The sequence below is a fragment of the Ceratotherium simum genome, chromosome 3 (genome assembly GCF_057802395.1).
Source record: "Ceratotherium simum simum isolate JZ-2026a chromosome 3, ASM5780239v1, whole genome shotgun sequence".
Taxonomy (NCBI): Eukaryota; Metazoa; Chordata; class Mammalia; order Perissodactyla; family Rhinocerotidae; genus Ceratotherium; species Ceratotherium simum.
The window spans coordinates 94,211,798-94,235,318 of record NC_141902.1 but is presented as its reverse complement, the minus strand read 5'-3'; the positions used below and the strand labels follow the sequence as shown (position 1 = coordinate 94,235,318).

General features: G+C 43.8%; 1 protein-coding gene across 5 annotated transcripts in view; it reads right to left on the bottom strand.

Annotated features, from left to right (window-relative positions):
* The window catches only part of ZNF592 (zinc finger protein 592), a 51,521-nt gene that overhangs the window by 10,980 nt on the left and 17,020 nt on the right, over window positions 1–23,521 (bottom strand). For all 5 annotated transcript variants that reach the window (XM_087428989.1, XM_087428993.1, XM_087428990.1 and 2 more), the window contains 2 exons: window positions 10,330–12,592; window positions 3,043–3,221 (listed from right to left, as the gene is read on the bottom strand). In XM_087428989.1, the coding sequence (XP_087285115.1) occupies window positions 3,043–3,221; window positions 10,330–12,573 (2,423 nt within the window). In that variant the 5' untranslated portion in view covers window positions 12,574–12,592. The remainder of the gene's footprint in view (window positions 1–3,042; window positions 3,222–10,329; window positions 12,593–23,521) is intronic.

Sequence of the window (23,521 nt, the reverse complement as noted above, 5' to 3'; positions counted from 1 at the left end):
TATATGAAAGATCCAAAAGAGGCAAATCTATGAGATAGAAAGTAAATTAGTCATTGCTTAGGGCGAGGGGGATGGGAGGACTGCAAATACAGGGTTTCTTTGTGAGTGCTGAAAATGTTCTAAACTTGATTGTGGTGATTGACTGTACCACTCTGTGGATATACTAAAAACTACTGAATTGTACATTTAAATGGGTGAATTGTATGGTATGCAAATTATATCTGAATAAAGTGTTATAAAAAATATTACTAGTTGAATATCTTAAGTATAATGAATACTGTATTAGTGTGTATGTCTTCTGAGTTCAACCACAGATCACTGAAGTTTTCTTTTTTTTTAAAGATTTTATTTATTTATTTATTCTCCCCCCAAAGCCCCAGTAGATAGTTGTATGTTGTAGTTGCACATCCTTCTAGTTGCTGTATGTGGGACGCGGCCTCTGCATGGCCGGAGAAGCAGTGTGTCGGTGCGCGCCCAGGATCCGAACCGGGGCCGCCAGCAGCAGAGAGCGCGCACTTAACCACTAAGCCACGGGGCCGGCCCATGTTTTGTTTTCTTTTGTTTTTGAGGAAGATCAGTTCTGCACTAACATCCATGCCAATCCTCCTCTTTTTGCTGAGGAAGACTGGCCCTGAGCTAACATCCGTGCCGATCTTCCACCACTTTATGTGGGACGCCGCCACAGCATGGCCTGACAAGCGGTGCATTGGTGCGCGCCCAGGATCCGAACCCGGGCTGCCAGCAGCACAGCGCGTGCACTTAACTGCTACACTACGGTGTCGGCCCCAAGATCACTGAAGATTTTAATGTAAAATATCTTCAGTAATACCCCTGGCTGAATCACAATACTTTTTTTTTTTTTTTTTTTAATAATTTTATTTATTTGTTTTTTCCCCCAAAGCCCCAGTAGATAGTTGTATGTCATAGCTGCACATCCTTCTAGTTGCTGTATGTGGGACGCAGCCTCAGCATGGCCGGAGAAGCGGTGTGTCGGTGCACGCCCGGGATCCAAACCCGGGCCGCCAGCAGCGGAGCGCGCGCACTTAACCGCTAAGCCACGGGGCCGGCCCTGAATCACAATACTTGTTTGTCTGACATCTCTTACAAAAAGGCTTGATAAACTGAATTGCTTTTGAGACACTAAGCTTCTTTTTACTCTTAGGGAAGAAAGTAAAATATTTAATTAAAAAACAAAAAATATGCTATTAATCCATATGTGCTATTGAAAATTTCTCAGACTCAAGATTCAAAGATAAAAATTTAAGTGCTGATTGCATCGCTGTTGGATTGGATTTGATCTTGAAACAAGCAGCACACACTTGAAAGGTATTTTCAAATGTTACAGGATACTGCAAAAACACACGTTCAGGTGTTTGGTTTAAAAATGTAGCCTGGGATGCTGCCAAACAATGCTCTTCTGCAACATGGTGGCAAGGGCTTCGTGTAACCCCATCTCTGGTTTATTTTGCTTCTAATGTACTTTAGGTTCTCCATTCTCCATAACATGCAAAAAGAAAACAGTCTACATTTGGAAATGTTTATACCAAGATAGAAACCTGGGAGTCATCGCTAACCCCTCCCCCTTCCTCACCCCTGTACACAAGCTATCATCAAGTCCTAATGCTTCTACTTCCTAAATCTTCAGCGTCTCATCTGGACTATCACACTTGCCTCTCAACCAGTCTCTACTCTCTCCCCTCTCTACTACATGTGTCAGCTTCCCAAAATGATCTTTCTAAAACACAGATCTAGCCGGATCACTCCTCAGACGCAAATGTTTCTGTAGCTCCTCACTGTCCACAGGATAAAGTTCAAACGTCTGCTAAGGAACACAAGGTCTTGCATGGCCTGGCCTCTACCAACTTCCTAGTCTCATTTGTCAGCATTCCCCAGTTCACCCTGACCCACGTCTATGGAAATGCTTACCATACCTGTAACCCCTTTTGCGTGTGCTGGGACCCCTGCCTATACTCTTGCCAGATGTGCTCTTCCCCTTTCTTCTGCCGGAAAACCTCTCAAGACCTATTCTGTGAAGCTTTCCTGGTCATTCTTCTACCAAAGGACCTACCCCTCTGAGTTATAATTACTTGCGTACATATGTTTGTAACCTATCAGACTGAAGCCCCCTGGAGGGCAGGAGCTGTGTCTTAATCATCTTTGTATCCTGAGTGCCTGGCAGAATGCTAAAGACAATAATAAGTACTCAAAAAAAGTTTATTAAGTGAACTAAATCAGTAAATTTTTTAAAATATCAAAGAGAAGAAAACCTTACTAAATTTGGGCAAAATTAATTTCCCAAAGTGAAATGATAAAGTAAAACATCAGAAGATGTAGAAACTCCCAACTGTAGTAAATCAGTAAAGGAGATCTAATTGGGTCAATGTAAAAGTTACAGATCAATGAGTTTTGGAGGGAGTGTTCTCCCCCTTTTGATCTTTTTCCTGAAAATGACTTCTTGCTTATATATGGTTTGATACAATGGAGAAGATTCAGTCTAAAATAGAGTTTTCTTGGTTTTACTATGAGGCTGATCATTTTTTCCATTCTTAGGTTTTGCTTGCTTCTAATAAACTGACAAAAACTAATCAATGCAAAGATCCTAGAGCCCTTTGAGTTAGGCATCTTGCAGCTCCCTGTTACTGAAAGTTGAGAATATTTGAAAGTACTGCAATTAGTAAATTTATTATTGAAATAGTACTTTAATATGCCAAACACAATAACTTTGTGAGCAAATTAAATTTACATACTTTTAAAAACCAAACTGACAAAGTGAATGTTATATGTATTCTAATCTCCCCCAAACCTTCCCCTTCAAAGCTATTTTTTTAATGTTTAACTTTTTTAACATCTTATTCTTTTCCTCCTTCCTCTTCTTGTTCTCTACAAAATAAAAATGTCTGTCTACATACCAGTCAACATTCTTGTCTTATTAGGCTAGAGCTCAAGCCTGTTAAGACCAAAACTCAGTCTTCAATGAGTTCTGGTCCAGAAAAAGGACCAGCCACTAGGCAACCCCAGGAGAGCAAGCCAGGCAGCACCCACCTGTAGCCCACCTTGCGGGCATAGTGCAGGCAATTCTCCTTTACGTGGGTCTGGAAATAGGCAGAGCGACAGAGGGCTCCACACTCCGGACAGCAGTAGGGGGACTTGTGTGCGTGGATTCTCTGGTGGGCACAGAAACTGCACTGGTTGGGCAGCAGCATCTGGCACACCTGGCAAGTCTAGGAAAGAACACCAAAAAAACAGTTCACGCAGGTGTGGCAGGCCCGTGGCTCTCCAATCAGAGCTATCTGGCTTTCCTAGGACATGGGTCAGAATCACCTCCTCTCCCAACTATTCTCTCTGCCAACTTTCCTAGGATACTTGTGACACCCCAGGCCTCATTAGGTCTTGATACTGACGCCCAAGGGAACTTTGCTTCTCATCTTATTAATCAGAGATAGACCTGACCCTACTTTCCCAAAGATTAGTCCTACCACTAGGACTGTGAGTGTTTCTTCCCTCTGGCTTAGCAGAGGACCAACTTTTCCAGAGGCCTAAGGCACTTCTTGAATTCTAAGACCCCACTACACTGCCAGATCCACCAGGCCCTCTGCCCTAACTCAGCAGATGTGGGTCCTACTCAACACCTCTAGTCAGATGGTTTGGCGACTCCCAAAGTGGACCTGAGACCACCCTGATTGGTCCTCAGAAGTTCCTAATGCAGACCGACTGGGTGGTCTTGCCAGCTTCCATTCCCGCAGCCCTCTCTGGGGGGTGCTCTGAGTCACAGTTCACCACATACACCCACAGAGAAAGGCAGATAAGGCAGCAGCTCCTTTGTTCCCGGCCCCAGGAGAGAACCAGAGGACAACAAATCTGCAGCCCGACTCACTGAAGCTCTCTATTGGGCAGAGCCCGGACAGCCCAGAGCAGGAAAGCAACAGACCGAGCTGGTGCCTGCATCTGGAGAAGACCTTCTTGGTAAAAGGGGACTCCTGCTCCACTCACTGAGGGGCCACTGAGCTGGGATCAGAGGAATTGCTCAGAGGGACAAGTGTTAAGGAGGACAGGAAAAGGTCTCTGCTTTAATCAGCAACATCCAGAATGTGGGGCCTCTACAAGACAAACAACCCAGTTTTTTCAACAGACAAATTGCAAGGAAAAAAATGGTAGAGAGGGAAGGGGAATTTACAGATTAAAAGAGACTTAAGAGAAATTTTCAACAATTGCAACGTATCACCCTTATCTGGATTCTCATAAACATTCAAGCAAGCCATGTGTAAAAAGAAATGAGATAATCAGACCTATTTGAACATTAACTTGATGGCAATATTGGGACATTCGACATGTATTAAGATTTGATAGTAAGAAATTATTATTAATTTTGAGATGTGATGATACTATGTCTATGTTTTTTGGGGGGAAAAAACCTTATCTTTTAGAGATACATACTAAAATATTATAGATACAATGATGCTGGGATTTGTTTAAAAATAATTCATTGCAGGGAGAAGGAGGTAAGAAAATACATGAAACAAGATGAGCCATGAGTTGGTAATTGTTAAAGGAGGGTTTATTATACTATTCTTTCCACTTTTATATATGTTTGGGACATTCCATAATAAAGAGTTGGATTTGTTTTTTTTTAAGAAGAGTATAAGAGTATAACTCTAGGTACAGAACAGTAAATAAGTACGTTACTTTTGTGTAAGAAAAGGACACATACACACACACACATATCTGCTTATATTTGCAAAAAAGGAGCAACAGAGTGATAACCCAAAAGTAAATAAAAATGATTACCTATGGGGAAAGAGGGAACAGGGTGAAAGGTACAGGGATGGAAGCAAGACTTTTCTGAATGTACCTTGTTATATAGCTTTAACTTTGTAATCACATAAATGTTTTACATAATTTAAAAAATAATAATACAAAATTAAACTAAATAAATAAAAGAATTCCCTAAAAATTGAAAATCAGAAACAAATAACCTAACTAAATATAAAGTTGGTGACATAACCATATAGAGAAGAGAATTATCACCAGTGACCTTTAAAACACAGTATTTTAACTTATACATCCTTAATGTGATATATTCTAAGGGCAAGAAAAACTGCAAATACACCCTCAACTTTATGCAGTTGTCCTAAGGTTAGAAATATTATTGGCTTTGATATTTTGAAATTTGTGTGTGTGTGTGTGTGTAGGAGGAAAATTTTAGGAACGAAGATTTTCAGTATAAAGTCATTTACATAAAAACTCTATAATCTTACATTTGAATACCAGTATAAATTCATGATCTTTCTTTCCTCTTTTTAAAAGTTCATATTTCTGGGGGCCAGCCCGGTGGCTTAGTGGTTAAGTGTGCGCACTCTGCTGCTGGCGGCCCGGGTTCGGATCCCGGGCGCGCACTGACGCACCGCCTCTCCAACCATGCTGAGGCCGCGTCCCACATACAGCAACTAGAAGGATGTGCAACTATGACATACAACTATCTACTGGGGCTTTGGGGAAGAAAAAAAGGAGGAGGATTGGCAATAGACGTTAGCTCAGAGCCGGTCTTCCTCAGCAAAAAGAGGAGGATTAGCACGGATGTTAGCTCAGGGCTGATCTCCCTCACAAAAAAAAAAAAAAAAAAAAAAAGTTCATATTTCTTAGCTCTGGCCACTGAAAAATCCTAGAAACAAAGATATATCCAGTTGCACTGAGCATCTCTGGTGCCCAGAATGTGGCCTCTAAATACCGTTCCTCAAAACAAACCTGGCTCCTTGGAAAAAGGGCTGATTCTAGGTTTAGCCAAGAAATGTGCCCAGGACATCTTGTTGGGGCTCAAAGTAAGGAAGTTTCTCAGGCTTAATGAGGACACAGGAGCCAGCTTGAAGCGGTTCCCACTTACCTAAGATGTGATAACTTGAGCATCAAAAAGAATGACTGAATACATAAACATACTAAATATACAAAAAACAATGAGGTCATTATAACACTAAAACTAAAACTAATAGAGGAGGTTACCTCACACTCATTAAGATGGTTACTATCAAAAAAAAAGAAAATAACCAATGTTGGTAAGGATGTGGAGAAATTGAAACCCTTGTGCACTGTTAGTGGGAATGTAAAACAGTGCCACCACTGTGGAAAACAGTATGAGAGTTCTTCAAAAAATTAAAAATAGAACCACCATTTGATCCATCAATTCTACTTCTGGGTATATACCCAAAAGAATGGAAAGCAGGGAATGGAAAAGATATTTGTACACCCAAGTTCATAGCATTACTCACAATACCCAAAAGGTGGAAGCAACCCAAGTGTCCATCAGTGGATGAATAAATAAACAAAATGTGGTACATACATAGAACGGAATATTATTCAGCCTTAAAAAGGAAGGATATTCTGATATATGCTGCAATATGGATGAACCTTGAGGACGTTAGCCTAGGTGAAATAAGCCAGTCACAAAAAGACAACTATTGTATGATTCCACTTACATGGAGTACCTAGAGTAGTCAAGCTCATAGAGACAGAAAGTAGAATGGTGGTTGCCAGAAGCTGGGGAGAGGGGGAATGGAGAGCTGTTGTTTAACGGGTATAGAGTTTCAGTTTTGCAAGATGAAAAGAGTTCTGGAAATTGATTGTACGACAATGTGAATGTACCTAATGCTACCAAACTGCTCACTTAAAAAATGGTTAAGATGGTAAGCTTTATGTTATGTGTATTTTACCACAATTTAAAAAAATAATAGAGGGGCTGGCCTGGTGGCACAAGCAGTTAAGTGTGCACGCTCCACTGCGGAGGCCCAGGGTTCACCGGTTCGGATCCTAGGCGCGCACCAACGCACTGCTTGGTGCTGTGGCGGCATCCCATATAAAGTAGAGGAAGATGGGCACGGATGTTAGCCCAGGGCCAGTCTTCCTCAGCAAAAAAAAGAGGAGGATTGGCAGATGTTAGCACAGGGCCGATCTCCTCAAAAAATAAATAAATAAATAATAGAGAAGGGACTCTTAAAACACTGCTTGAGGCCGGCCCCATGGCTTAGTAGTTAAGTGCGCACACTCCACTACTGGCGGCCCGGGTTCGGATCTCGGGCGTGCACCAACACACCGCTTCTCCACCCGTGCTGAGGCCGCATCCCACATACAGCAACTTAGAAGGATGTGCAACTATGACATACAACTATCTACAGGGGCTTTGGGGAAAAAAAAAGGAGGAGGATTGGCAATAGATGTTAGCTCAGAGCCGGTCTTCCTCAGCAAAAAGAGGAGGATTAGCATGGATGTTAGCTCAGGGCTGATCTTTCTCACAAAAAAAAAAAAAACACTGCTTGAGGTTCAAATGTGTAAACTGTTCACTAAGGGAAACAAATTAAGTGTTCATCCCATTTTACAACATAAACTATATTTCAGGGTAACCAAATAGCCTTCATGGAAGAGGGAAAGATATTTTACACAGAATTTCAGCTAATAAATGAGAAAGAAATAATAAAATTAGAAAAACACCCTTTTGTAACTCCTAATAAAATTACTGAATCAAGCAGCAATTATTAATAGATACTAAAATCGTTAGGTAAAAGACAGGGGACTGTACAACGAAGGGATCTTAGAACACTACCACCTAAACTCACTGATCAAATTTAGCATCATTAAAACTGAGACAATCAAGCACTTCGTGCCTCCCTGAAGTCATGAAACATGAAGAACACAGTACTCCCCCCTCCTCAAAAGAGAACCTGAATCTAATCAAGTCTTTATTGCTAACTTGTAATCTACAGATAAAATATGGGGTATAAAAGAACAAATTAATTGCATGAGGAAGCAATCAATCGAACACAAAATTATCCTGGAAAATTCTCAGGAAGCAATCAAACCCAGAATTAAAAATTCTCAGGACACATGACCCAGTTTCTTCAACAAATTAATGATATGAAAAAAAAGGGAGGGTCTGGAGGGGTGGAGCAGAAAGAGGTACTGTTCTAGATTGAGAAATTTAAAAGACATAACAAATAAATGTAACGTGTGGTCCATGTTTGAATCCCGATTCAAAACAAGTCCAACTGTAAAAAGACAATTTTTGACATGAAAGGAAAGTTTGAATATGAACTTGTATTAGGTAATATTAAGGAATTATTTTTAATTTTTTTAGGTGTGATAATGCCATTATAGTTAAATAGAAGCTTAAGAACAAGAAGAAATAGTCTTTCTGTGCTGACATCCTGTCCAACAAGGTGGCTTGGAATGCAAGAGGAAGGACCTCTCCAGCCCCTGCAGAGGGAGGCAGATGTGGTTCAGGGGAGATTACCAGGAAGAAGGAGGAATGCCCAAACAGGCTGTCCTGCAATCCCTACTCTAGAGTGGAGCCCAACCCCACCCCATCCGTCCCCCCACTGCCCTCGACATGGCCTGAGGCCTGGGTACTGTCTCAGGAAACCCAAGCCCAACAGCCATCAAGGTTAGGTTTTGATCCCAGAGCTCAAGCCTTACCCTTTCTCTGAGACTCGGAGGCCACATTTATTGGCAGGAGATTTTGTGAGGGATTCGAACAAGGCTGAGAGAAGGCTGCCAGCCTTCCTGGCCTCTCCCTCCCTTCCTGTCTGGCGGGCCTTTCTCTCCGGTTCCCACCAGACGAGAAAGACACAAAGAGATGCAGGATAAGAAGAGTGCCAGCCTGGGATCCTACACCCAGACCTCTGCCTGCTCAGATTTTAGAAAGCAGGTGAGGAACAGTGTGGGAAAAAACCACAGGCCCAGGCTGGGCATCAGACCTCCACTGGCAATGGTTCTCATCACATGCCTCAGAGGAAGTCATCCTGGCCCAGGTCAACCATCCTGGTACAGCAAGAGTAGACGAAGCCCCTGACGAAAGGGCCTAGGATGGCCACACTCCACCTGAGTCACCACAAAGAAAATGCAAACTAAAACAGAGAAGGTAAAGATGAGAGGTAACAGTGGCCCTATGGCATCTTGCTGGCCCTTTTTGGGGGCTTCTCACCAAATTCCACCTCGTGTCTCTACCCCAACACTCCCAAGGCTGACGTCACTCCCAACAACTCCTTGTTCCTCAAATGCACTTTGCACTTGCACAAACCTTTGTTCCCTATACCTGGAACACCCTTGCCCCTCTCCCTCCTCCAAACTCACCCTTGCAGGTCCAACTTAAATGTCATGTCCACACAGCACCTTCCCTACACCTGGAGTCATGATGCATTAGTTCCTCTGAGGCACTCTATGCAACTATGTTTATAAGCTTCTTTCAGCCCCAATTTTAGTCTGCCACACACTCTAGCTGTTCAGGTGGTGAGGCCTGCCCTTGCTGAGCCATAGTGAGCTCCTGGAAGAACAGTGCAACTCCCTCCTCTGGCAGCCCTGCATTCGACAGAGTCTCCGTGCACACAGTGGGCACCTGGAACACTTGTGCAAAGCTCATCAGCCACCCACAGAGGTGCAGGGCCCTGCTGAACGGAAATAAAAACAGCTGTTTTGCTTTCCTCTCAGTCCTCTGTAGCCCTGGTTTAGAGAGGCTCGGTGAGGGCGTGGCCTTGGCTAAGGCGTGGGAACCACCTGGAGGAGGAAGAAAAGAGCCTTCTGGAGGCACGTCTGGAGGCCTGCTTCTTCATAAGACCTTACTGATACAGACAATAGCTGACAAAGAGGGTGGAATGGGTATTTTCAGCACTGAAGGCCTTTCTTAAAAAAACCAGACCTCATCAGGCACAGCCAAGACTCAGACAAGCAGATAAGCATAGCTGCTTTCCTGGAGTGGTTAAGAACACAGCTGAAAGAAAGGCCCCAAAAGGCTCTGCCACAAGGTCCACATGTCGGTCTACTCGCTTTCCTTCCACATCAGTCCTGCTACTGGCCCTACTGCAGTCTCCCCTACGGGATTCTGCAAAAACAGCTGTGTCCACCATGGGGCAGAACAACCTTCTAAGGAGACATGCTTCTTAGAAGTATAGACCAAGGCGTGGGGCGGGGACACACCTACCCCTGCCCCTCAGTTCTCCGGACACGTGCAAAGACTGCTGACAGCTGCCCGAGACCAGGGGACCCTCCTGTAGAGACCTAGCCCACGCCTGACAATGGGCCCTGACAGCCCACTGGGGTGGGAGTAAGCATCCATAAATACACTCGCTAAATCTTCAGAGTCTACCCCAGTTGTGGGCAGAACACTTTCCCCAATAAGCACCAAGCACGATATATTCAGGTGGGCCACTAACCATCAAGCCAGATGTCCTCTTCTAAGACTCGTAAGATGCCACTACTGCCCCCACATCAATGAGCTTTTCTCTCTGTGCCCAATCATGGAGCCCATGTGCACCAGGGACCTGACACAAATCACAGACAGAGTCTGCTTACCAGCCCCTCGGTTTCCTCTGCTGTCCTCTGGAAATGTGCAGCCATAGCCATGTAGTCACGCATCTGCTTGTGACATTCGAGACACTTGATACTGTGCCGGATGAGCCTCACGGGGTCTGGGTAGAGCGGCAAAGCTGGAGGGGGAGGGCTGGCACTGCCTGAAGCGAGGCCATGTTTGGGGGAGGAGGGGGCAGCCGGGGTTGCTGGTGCCGTGGAGTTCGCGGGGGCAGACACGAACATTTGGTCCGCAGAGATGGGCTTCACGAGCAGCTGAGAGCACTGCATGACAAGCCCCTTGCTCTTGTGGTCTCGGGCGTGCCGGAGCAGACTGCACTTGTTGAAGAAGAGCAGCGTCTGTGAGCACAGTGTGCACAGCACCTCAATGTGGACGCTCCGCCGGCTGTAGTGCTGGCTCAGGCTCTTCTCTAAGGCAAACGCATCCCCACACTCCAGGCAGCAGTATCCACTTGCCGGCACGTGGATCCTACTGTCCGCAGGTGGGCTGAGATTTGGCGCGTAGAGGGGCACAGGGTTGGAGCTGTGGAGGACCTTGTTGAAGACCTCCACAACCAGCGGGGCGGCCTTTTTCACCTGGTGGACCAAGGGCACCGACATCTGCGTAAGCTGTGGCTGGCTCCGCCTCTGCGCTGAGGACTTGGCTGTCACTGAGGCGGCGACACTGTGGGGGACCAGGTTCAGGTTGGCCAGGTGCACAGCTTTGGGCAGGAGGTTGGCAGGCGCCAGGGCAGACGCCTGCAGTGCTGTGGTCTGTTGTTGCCTCTTGCCCATCTGTGAGCCTGGGGCAGCCCCCTTGGGGACCCGGGACCTAGGGCTGCAACAGGGAGATGAAGATTCCCTGGCCTTCGTCATGCTCTCATCCCCTTTCCTGTCATCCTGGGGGCTCCTTGAATCTGTGCCCGCCTCAGGAAAGTGCTCCGCTGCAGGCAAGGCAGTGACCTCATGCTCCGGCACCTCACTTGGGGCCTCGGCAATGGCGCTTCCTAGAGGTGACCCAACAGGGGACTTACTGGGATCATCAGGGTCTGGCAGGATCCTCGTGACGGTTCGTTTGATTTCCCCAGATGATGTCTTAATGGTTTTGATTCTGACTTTGGGAATTGCTGGTGGGGAGCTGGCAGCCACAGAAGGGGAGCCTTTGCTGCTGCTGTCACTGCAGATGCTCCGAGGGCTGTCCGATGGCTTGATACTTTTTCTAGTGGCCTCCAGAGGGCTCCGTGGACTCTTTGGTGACTTGGGCATTTTGGGGCTGCCTTTGGAGCCCTCTTTCGTGGGCCCTGAGGGATCCTTTGTGTGGCCAGGCTGATCCTCCTTGGTGACACTGGCCACTCTTTTGGCCTGCAGGGCCACCAAGGCTGCAACACAAGAGGACAGCTTGGAATGAGCTGGCTTAAGACGCTGCCTAGGAGGGACTGATGAGCAGGTACTAAGCTCGGGGGCAAGCCCCTTGGGCTCTGCAATACTGTTGCTGGGGTGGCTGTTGAACTCCAAAGCTTCCCCAAAGAATCGACTGGCATCCAGCTCCTTGTGAGGTTCCACTGCCTTCTGCCCACCTTGCTCATCTTCCTGCTGACTCCCCAAGGGCAGGGGTTCTGGCTTGGGTTCTTTCTTACAAAAGTGATCAAACATATGCAGCTCCGGGACTGGAAACTTAGACAGAGCCTCCAGGACTGGGGCCCCAACAGGCCCGCACCCAGGAGGGGGTGGGAAATAACCGTCAGAGTGCTTGGGCTTCATCCCAAACCCATTATCTTTGATGGCATCCTCAGGTTCTGGACTGGAGATCGGACTGAACTGATTAAAGGTTGGTAACGGCTCTGACTTGGAAGGCTCCAGCTTGCCAGGGAAACTCCTGGCACTGTCTCCATTCATGAAAGTGGAATCAAACTTCCCACAGTTGTGGCCCAAGTTGTGGGGATCTGGAGGCAGATCTGAGCCCCGAAATCCATTATGTAGGAGGCTGGGAGCAATGTGGTCTTTCTCTGCTTCAAATGACTCCTGGCGGCTGGTGTTCTTGACAATAACGCTCACAGCCGGGACATCTGAAGTTGATCCTGAGTGAGACAAGGACACACTCTCATCCATACACATGCCTGCCGGTTTGAGGGGACTCTCATTCTCTTCACTGGGGGTCTGGATGGCCTCCTTGGCATCAAGGCTGGTGGGGTCTGGGATGTCAAAGGCAGCCAGAAGGTCATCAAAGTCTGGAGTTTTCATATCCCCCATGGCTGGGTGCTGGCAAGGGCTATAACAGAAACAGAGAACTGAATCAGCGATCACCAGGATCCTACTAGACTCTGCCCTGCATCATCTTCATCACACACCCATCACACTGACACAAACACACAGCCCGAACACCCACGCACAAACCCATACTATGGGAAGTCATACACCTGAGTTTTACCCCAACAGGTTTCTAAAATACTGGATATGTTGGGGGAGAGGTGGAAAGAGAAGTTTATATGTAGTGACAAGCCTACCTGGCAGGCCCTAAACCTCAATACCTGGAAATTTCTGGCTGGCTGCACAGCCAAAAAGAGGGTACACTCATATCATATGCCCTCGATTTCTCAGAGAATATCATTGTTCCATTAACACATGCACTAGCAAAAAACCAATCACTCAGCCCTTTAAAAAAAAACTGCATGGCTCAACACCTCCCTTCTTTAGAAAACTTCTGATTCATATATGAGACTTGGCTATAACTTCTGCTAATTTACTCTTTTTTTTTTGGTGAGGAAGATTAGCCCTGAGCTAAGATCCGTGCCCATCTTCCTCTATTTTGTATATGGGATGCCGCCACAGCATGGCTTGATGAGCAGCACACACGTCCACGCCTGGTATTCAAACTTGCAATCCCTGGGCCGCCAAAGCAGAGCACGTAAACTTAACCACTACACTACCAGGCCAGCCCCTGCTAATCTACTCTTAGTAATCATTAATTTTGTATAACTTTGGTTTTTTGCTGCATGAACTCAATCAAATCCAAATGATTTGCTATTGCCATGATTTATGCTGTCTCATAAATAAACTCTAGAAAATTATATCATCCCCAAGTACTTTTTTCTCTAGGCAGTGTCTACTTGATTCTTTAATTTTTACCCTAAAACTGTCATTGGTTGGTGAATGGATCACTACACTTGGGGGCAGGGTGACTACCAAAGCACCACACAGCTTTCAAATTGGTTAGGGAACAGTTTTGGGGAAGCCCTAAGTTTTATTTTAACTTAGTACACAAAGAAAAGAAAATCCACCTGTTTCCTTCATGATCTGGAGAGGCAGAGCTACAGAACTACTGCGACAGAGGAAACCCATCTAGGAAAGAGGCCTTCCATTAGGAAATTACTATAACACTCACACTTAGAGGAAACATGAAGCTGGCTGGCTCAAACCTGCTGGAAAGAGAAAGAAAAACCCCACCATCTCCTTTGTTCAGCCCATAAACCCTGCACCTGCTTAACCATCCCAGAGCCTTACTGGCTTACACATTTCTTATACCATGTTTATACTGAAAACCTTTCTGGACGCAGACAACATGACTCTTTCAGAAAGCAGTATGGCAGCTGCGCAGAACCAGATAAGTGGCAAAACCTTGGGTCCAGGGACCCCCACTGCCATAAATTTACCCTAAGAACAAAAATTTCTAAAAGCTATATGTAAAAGTATACAGCATTATTAAAACTACACAAAAGAGAGATGCACATACACAAGAAGAATCTAAATGTGCAAGAACAGGGAATGGTTAAATAATTGATAGACTATTTGCAGTCACTAAAAACCCTAATCATGAAATCTACAGAGCAACATGGAAAATTACTTATAGTACTAAGTTAAAAAAAATACAAAAATGTTATCAGACTATGATTATAACAATGTAAAACTAAGTATGCATTTGAGCCAAGATTAAAAGAAAGAGAAAAATAACTATGCAGGATGGTGGGATTACTGGTGGGTTATTTTTTCAAAACTCTTTTTGTGCTGATAGATTGCTTTTATAATCTTAAAAAGGGAAAATAAAGAAGAAAAACCACTTAGAACCACACGGCAGCAGGTGGCGTGGCAGAGGTATATCTGTTACCAACCCACGGGATCAACAGGTTTGCGGGTTTGGTTTCTTGCCCCTCTCCCAACCTGCAACAAAACATAATTGCCTGCTTAAGAGTTCCCACAGAAAATGAAAAATACCACCCATTAGAAAGATATCTAATTATGGTAGATAATAATAAAGTGAAATACCAATTATCTAAACTAAATATGGGTTGGCAGAATATTTCACTGAGATGAGATGTAAAGTTTCTGGAAACAAATGATACTATCTCCTGAAATAGGAAGTATTGGAGCCCATGAACAAGAGGAATATACCCGACATCAGTGAAGGCACTCAGCATCCCCACACCAAGTGAACTAATATGCAGGCTGACCCTCACTATAAGGAAACACCTGTGTGATATTCGCTTTATAAGCAAACCCCCCCCCTTTTTTTTTTTTTTAACTGTCTAGGAAAAAAAAGATTGAGGGAGAAGGGCAGAATAGATTGGTCTTTTTAAATTTCTTTTTGCTTGAGGAAGATTAGCCCTGAGCTAACATCTGTGCCAATCTTCCTCTATTTTCTATGTGGGTCACCACCACAGCATGGTTGACAAGTGGTGTAGGTCCATGCCCAGGATCCAAACCCGCAAACCCGGGCTGCCAAAGCGGAGCATGCCAAACTTAACCACTAGGCCATGGGCCTGACCCCTAGATCGGTCTTTTTAAGGAGCTGGGAAAAGCACACAGGGAGGAGGGGTAGTAGTGGACGGTGTGTGCAAGGATTAGCGGGGAGCCTACTATTGTCTAACTCAAGTCACAGGGGCTTGAAGCAGAGAGAGACTACCTCAGAAGAACGTAATGTTCTCTACACAGCGAAATCTAGGGATTGGCTGAGGATGGTCAGAGGTAAGATAAGGGATCTCTTGCTAGGAAAATCAGAGCTAGTAAGTAGTGTGGCAGCTCAACATCAGCAGAAAGAAAAATCTTTATAACCTTTGGATTTAAATACCAAAGCTGACGCTTTTAAATGCCAAAGTTCAAGTTCTGTTTTCTATTTAGCCCTAGTAAGGAAAACCAAAAAAGGCAGCAATTGGTAACAGCAAATAAGGGACTCATACTGTACCTACATGTTTGTATTTCTTCAAACCTTACTCTAAAGTAAGTATCACATTGTTTATAAGTAGAAAGTAGAGATCCCACTTGATCATGGTGTATAATCTTTTTAACGTATTGTTGTATGCGATTTGCTAGTATTTTATTGAGGATTTTTGCATCGATGTTCATCAGTGATATTGGCCTGTAATTTTCTTTTTTTGTGTTGTCCTTGTCTGGTTTTGGTATCAGGGTAATGTCAGCTTCGTAGAATGAGTTAGGGAGCTTCCCCCGCTCCTCAATTTTTTGGAAGAGTTTGAGAAGGATAGGTATTAAGTCTTCTTTGAATGTTTGGTAGAATTCACCAGGGAAGCCGTCTGGTCCTGGACTTTTACTTTTGGGGAGGTTTGTGATTACTGTTTCGATCTCCTTACTGGTGATTGGTCTATTCAAATTCTCTACTTCTTCTTGATCCAGTTTTGGAAGGTTGTATGATTCTAAGAATTTACCAACCCAATTAAAAAATGGGCAAAGGACCTGAACAGACATTTCTCCAAAGAAGATATACAGATGGCCAACAGACACATGAAAAGATGTTCAAAATCATTAACTATCAGGGAAATGCAAATCAAAACTACAATGAGATATCACCTGACGCCCGTCAGAATGGCTATAATTAACAAGACAGGAAACAACATGTGGTGGAGAGAAGGGAACTCTCATACACTGCTGGTGGGAGTGCAAACTGGTGCAGCCACTATGGAAAACAGTATGGAGATTCCTCAAAAAATCAAGGATAGAACTACCATATGATCCAGCCATCCCACTGCTGGGTATTTATCCAAAGAACTTGAAAACACCAATTTGTACAGGTACATGCACCCATGTGTTCATTGCAGCGTTATTCACAATAGCCAAGACTTGGAAGCAACCTAAGTGCCCATCAAGGGACGAATGGATAAAGAAGCTGTGGTATATATACACAATGGAATACTACTCAGCCATAAGAAACGATGAAATCCAGCCATTTGTGACAACATGGATGGACACTGAGGGTATAATGCAGAGTGAAATAAGTCAGAGGGAGAAGGTCAAATACCGCATGATTTCCTTCATTAAGTAGTAGATAATAACAACAATAAACAAACACATGGGGACAGAGATTGGATTGGTGGTTACCAGAGGGGAAGGGGGGAGGGAGGAGGGTGAAAGGGATAATTCGGTACATGTGTGTGGTGATGGGTTGTAATTAGTATTTTGGTGGTGAACATGATGTAATCTATGCAGAAGTACAATGATGTACACCTGAAATTTTTACAATGTTATAAACCTATGTTACTGCAATAAACAAAAAATTTAAAAAAATAAAAATAAAAATAAAAAAAAAGGAAAAAAAAAAAAAAAGAAAGTAGAAATTAATCAAAATGCCCGTTATAAAAGCAAAGGAAGAAACTGTAAAGAAAAAGACTACCAATAAAAAGTTCTATTCATCAAAAACCTGCCAGCACAAAGTTAAAAGGCAAACAACAAATCAAAAGGAATATTTGCAGAGGCCAGCCCAGCAGCATAGCGGTTAAGTTCACAAGTTCCACTTCGGTGGCCCAGGGTTCGCCGGTTTGGATCCTGGGTGCGGACCTACTCACTGCTCATGAAGCCATGCTGAGGATGTGTCCCACATAGAAGAGCTACAACTCTACAACTATGATACACAACTATGTACTGGGGCTTTGCAGAGGGGAAAAAAAAAAAGAAAACGAAAAAGAGTAAGGTTGGCAACAGATGTTAGCTCAGGGCCAATCTTCCTGAAAAAGAAAGGGGGCCAGCCAGGTGGCATGGCGGTTAAATGCGCACTCTACTGCAGCAGCCTGGGGTTCGCAGGTCAGATCCCAGGCGCGCACCAAGGCACTGTCTGTCAAGCCATGCTGTGGCGGTGTCCCATATAAAGTAGAAGAATATGGGCAGAGATGTTAGCCCAGGGCCAATTTTCCTCAGCAAAAAGAGAAAGATTGGTGACAGATGTTAGCTCAGGGCTAATCTTCCTCACAAAAAAAAAAAAAAAAAAGGAATATTTGCAACATATGATAGTTACTATCATTAATATCTTTATTAATATACAAAACGTCCTTACAAAGCAGTAAGTAAAAGATAAGCAACATTAGAAAAATGAGTAAAAGTGATGAGCACGCAATTAAAAAAAGAAGAAACACAAATGGACAATTAATACATAAAAAGAGGGGGCCGGCCCCATGGCTTAGCAGTTAAGTGCGCGCACTCTGCTACTGGAGGCCCGAGTTCGGATCCTGGGCGCGCACCAACGCACTGCTTGTCCAGCCATGCTGAAGCGGCGTCCCACATACAACAACTAGAAGGATGTGCAACTATGACGTACAACTATATACTGGGGCTTTGGGGAGAAAAAGGGAAAAAAAAAATACATAAAAAGAGTTGCAACCTCACAAGAAATTAGAGAAATACAAATCAAAATAATGAGAAACATTTTTGGATTATCAAATTGACTAAGGTTTTCAAAAAATAATAATCCCCAGTATTGGCAGAGATGTGGCAAAATAATTTTGAAGGTAGAATAAATTGATGTAACTTGTCTAAAGAGCAATTTAGCAATACATATATAAGGTCCAATAATTCCACTTCCAGTAATTTATCCTAACGAAATAGAGACAAAGAGACACGACAAAGACAATCATTACAGAATTATTTACAACAAAACTATTTTATAACAAAAAATGAGAGACAATCTAAATTTCCAACAACAGGAAATTGGTTCAATAAATTATGGTATATTAACACGATTAAAAACTAGGCATTGGGGCCGGCCCGGTGGCGCAAGCGGTTAAGTGCGTGCGCTCCATTGTGGTGGCCCAGGGTTCACCAGTTCGGATCCCGAGTGCGCACCGACGCACTGCTTGTCGAGCCATGCTGTGGCAGCGGCCCATGTAGAGTAGAGGAAGATGGGCATGGATGTTAGCTCAGGGCCAGTCTTTCTCAGAAAAAAGAGGAGGACTGGCATCGGATGTTGGCTCAGGGCTGATCTTCCTCACCAAAAAAAAAAAAAACTAGGTATCACTACAGATCAATATTTGAGGCTACAAGAAATAATCCCAATATAAAATGATAAAAAAAAAGGATACTGAAGTATATATACAATACAATCTCTAAAACAAAAATTTTAAAATATATTCAGTTTTTATGAAAAAGGCTTAGAGGAATACTCCAAAATGTTAAAAGTCTCTCAATAGATGATGGAATTATTTTCTTTCTTTGATTTATCTGCATTTCAAATTGTTTACTCAAACTATTTATTTCAAATTGTATTGCCTATGTAGTTTTATTAAACTACATATGTATATTTTTGTGTGTGTGAGGAAGATTAGCACTGAGCTAACTTCTACTTTATATGGGATGCCGCCACAGCATGGCTTGACAAGTGGTGCCTCGGTGCGCGCCTGGGATCCGAACCTGTGAACCCCAGGCCACCTAATCGGAGCGCACACACTCAACCGCTACGCCAGCGGGCAGGCCCCTAAACTATGTTTTTAAGATACAAAAAAGAAGAAATTAAGCAGGCCAAAAAATTTGAGGCACTTCTTACAGAGGACTCTAAAATCATTAATATAAAATTCTTAAAGCTCATCTGGCATGACTCAGCAGGGGACTGCCAGCTAGAAAATCAGTGAAGTAACTTAATTAAAATAAAGGGTGTAGGGCCGGCTCCGTGGCTTAGCGGTTAAGTGTGCGCGCTCTGATGCTGGCGGCCCGGGTTTGGATCCCGGGCACGCCCCAAGGCACCACTTCTCTGTCCAACCCGAGGCCGAGTCCCACGTACAGCAACTAGAAGGATGTGAACCTATGACATACAACTATCTACTGGGGCTTTGGGGGGAAAAAAATGAATAAATAACATCTTAAAAAAAATAAATAAATAAAGGGTGTAGTCAGAATAAAAAGCTTCAACATACACCAGTGTCTCCAATCTGTTGCAAGCAGCATGCCAAAGTTGGGCCGAGCAAACCACAGACAGCCGCCTCCCTTGCCTGGGGGCAGTACTCAGGGCCCACAGCCTGGTGACGACCCCTACCCAACGTCCAGGGCCAACATGAGCAGGGCTCACCCTGAAGCATCTGAACAAGCTAGACCCAGGCATGGTGAGCTCACTGAGTGATCTAGAGCGGCCTAGTCAACAGGCAAAGCTGGCTCCCCAGTTCTGTGGGGCCTAGACTGAGAGCAAATTTCACTCAAAGGTGAGACAGTGGAACCATGCTACAATATGTGCAACCCCCTTAGGGGTGAAGAACAACCCCAAGACTGGCAGATTGACACTATATCCTCTCTGAGGATAAGTTTCTATTCAGGGAAAATCTGGAAACTAAAAACAAAAGTGATTATAAATTCCCATTTTTTATTATAGGGTCTACTTAGGTGCCCAGGAAATTTTACCAAACACTTAAGTAAACATATCAACTGGGTGCGGGGGAGGGAACATCTTAACTTTGAAAGGGCCTCATCAGGCCTAATTAGCCTATTAGGATTCTCTGAGGCAAAAACAATATGATTATGGCAGAACTAGTAGGCAGACTTCTATAGACTTTATAATTTTATTTATTTATTTATTTTTCCCCCAAAGCCCCAGTAGATAGTTGTATGTCATAGCTGCACATCCTTCTAGTTGCTGTATGTGGGGCACGGCCTCAGCATGGCCAGAGAAGCAGTGCGTTGGTGCGTGCCCAGGATCTGAACCCGGGCCGCCAGCAGCGGAGCGCACACACTTAACCGCTAAGCCAGGGAGCTGGCTCTCTATAGACTTTAAATCCCAAAATTCCACCAAACAACAACAAAAACCTGAATTCCATAGAACTTGGGTGCATGTATGTTGTGTGTGTGTGTGTGTGTGTCTTTAATGTGATTGTCATTTATGGGGAACCATGAACACTGGAGTTTTAACACATCGACCATTTCTGTACTGGAGCTTAATGCTTTCATAAATTACCTAGAATGGTAGTTCCCAACCCACAGGGGATCCAATTTCATATCCACATATGTGTTCCCAATGACCAGCCATTAAGAACACCACTACTGGTCTATAAAGAAACTAATATATAATAATGTACACCTGAAATTACACAATGTTATAAACCAATATAACCTCAATAAAATAGTTAAATTTTTTTTAAAAATACCACTACTGAATGAGGAGAGCCCATGAAAAAAATTAATTTAAAAAGGAGGTCTCATACTCAAAATGCTTTGGGAACCAATGATCTAGCAGAAGAGCATTGGGCTGTAAGCTTATGAGGGAAGAGGCTTATCTGTCTCATTCATCACTGCATTCTCCATTAGGGTACTCAATAAATATTTGTTGAAGCAATGAACTGAAAATTTCAAGATTGCAAATGGCCTTAAAGCTGTTCCAGAAATCAAAATGAGAAATTAAAAGACGAGTTCTCATGACGCTGTGTAAACAGAAAAAATTACAGCAAAGGAGTATCAGTGAAGGCAAATGTGAAGGAACATTCAGGGAAAAGCAACTCCAATTACAGTTTAGAATAAGGGGTTCTAAGCTAAACTGTTCAATAAAGAGGCTTCAGCTTAGACTGTTCCCTTAAGACACCATGTTGCATGTATCATTACAAAAGGCCCAGAAAACACTAGGCATTACCAGAAAGGACACTCAAAACAAAATAAAACTTGTGACCCTGTCTGTATTCAAAACCACTCAGTGTCCACAGCTAGATGTGCTGTGCAGTTTTGGTCCCCATGCCTGAAGAAAGACATACCCGAGTTGGAAAAGGTCCTGAGAAATGAGACTGAAGTTATAAAGTAGACAGAAGGGCTTTCTAACAAGAGCCCAAAAATTAGAACTCTATTTTCTTCTGGAGAGATGAAGGTTTAGGAGAAAGAGGAAGCATAGTTGGAGTCTAGGTTTGTTCATCAAACCTCAAAATATTAGACAGCAGAGGGCAGCATTTTGAAGTTTGAAATAAAAGATGTAGACAAAAGATGACTTTATCCATCAATCAGAAAATATACTGAAGATGTTAGAGGTAAAATATATAAACATAGTAATGTCCACATTTATTCAAATCTAGAAATTTAAAAAAGGCTCTGAGGAACTAAAAACAAGGAATTGTCACTAAATCCATGAGCTTTCTTTCCCTCAGCGTCAGTCTTTGAATTTCAAATAACATTAAACTCAGTCATCTGTTTTCTTAACAATGTTAAGTTCAGTAAAGGTAGATTGATAGAAGTTCGGTAACAGGACATTAAGGGGGCAGAGGCACTCCAAAAGCATTAAGAAAAATCTGATCTCTATTCAGTATATTCTGTTTAATGAGACAAGGAAGCAAATTACATGATATAGATTTATAAAATGAAAGTGAAGGGCCAGCCCCGTGGCTTAGCGGTTAAGTGCGCGGGCTCCACTACTGGTGGCCAGGGTTCGGATCCTGGGCACGCACCGACGCACCGCTTGCCCGGCCATGCTGAGGCCACGTCCCACATACAGCAACTAGAAGGATGTGCAACTATGACATACAACTATCTACTAGGGCTTTGGGGAAAAAAAAAAAAAAGGAAGAGGATTGGCAATAGATGTTAGCTCAGAACCGGTCTTCCTCAGCAAAAAAAAAAAAAAAAAAAGGATTCAGCAGGATGTTAGCTCAGGGCTGATCTTCCTCACAAAAAAAAAAGAAAAAGAAAGTAAAGGCAGCATGATTTAAGGAACACTGGACTATGAGACCACAAAACCAAGTTTCTTTGAATTTGCCATTGTTTGTTGGATGAGGATTAGAAGGAAAGATGTATAGTATGTATATTTTACAACCTGCTGATGAACTCTTTACCTGCTCCCCCACATGACTGAATATGGCTTACATATTGATATTACTGTTATAATGGTTAAGAGTTTAAAAATAGGTAAATGAAAGTTACCCTCAGCTTTCTTTTTTTTTTTTTTTTAAAGATTTATTTATTTATTTTTTCCCCCCAAAGCCCCAGTACATAGTTGCATGTCATAGCTGCACATCCTTCTAGTTGCTGCCTGTGGGACACGGCCTCAGCATGGCTGGAGAAGCAGTGCGTTGGTGCTCGCCCGGGATCCGAACCCAGGCCGCCAGCAGCAGAGCGCGCGCACTTAACCGCTAAGCCATGGGGCTGGTCCCATCAGCTTTCTATTTTAGAAGAAGGAGCATCCCAGGAGACAAGAGAGAAAAGAATAACTCAAGCTGTGTGTGTGTGTGTGTGAGTGAGTGTGAGTGTGTGTGAGAGAGAGAGAGAAAAAGAGAGAGAGAATTACTGAGTAGAAGCAGACACCAGAAGAAAGGACTTGAGTTGGTTGCCAGGTAGGGGAACTTCTCCTTTTGCACCCGTACTGGAAGGTAGGCAAGAGGAAAAAGAATTAGCAAGCAAGCTTGAGGGTAAGCTGCTCTTCCCGTGACCTGCAGGAGCTCTAGTCTGGACTCTGGCTGGAATATTGATCAAAGAGAAACACTGCTTCCATTGGTGGCAGAGAAGGGAGCTCAGTGAAACTTTAGCCAGATCAAAGGAAACAGAAAAAAAAAAAAGAGTCCCACGTTCCTGAACCCAGACTGAAGCCCCAGACTGGGAATGGTAGAGCTAAAAGAACGAGAAATTGTGAACCACAAGAACTGAATTTCACGCCTATGCTGTCACCAATTACCTGTGTGAAGACCTTGCCCAGGAAGGATCTCAAGTCCTTGAACAGGCTGGGCTGCAATGGCTGGGCAAATTAACCTAGAGCTACTGGATTTCTACATAAAACTTAACTCCTAAAGTGGAAAAGTAGACTCCTTACCATACATTGCTGCCCTCCTGAACACACATCTGAGGCCTGCTTATAGGTCTACGTGACCCCAAATCACAGACGTCCTGAGTTGGTCGGTGGCCAGTGTTTCATATCATGAGACATCTGGTATTCTAATCATTAGCAAAAAAACAGCCCAAAGAGATGGGACCGGCCTGGTGGCATAGTGGTTAAGTTCAGCACACTCCACTTCGGTGGCCCGGGGTTCCTGAGTTC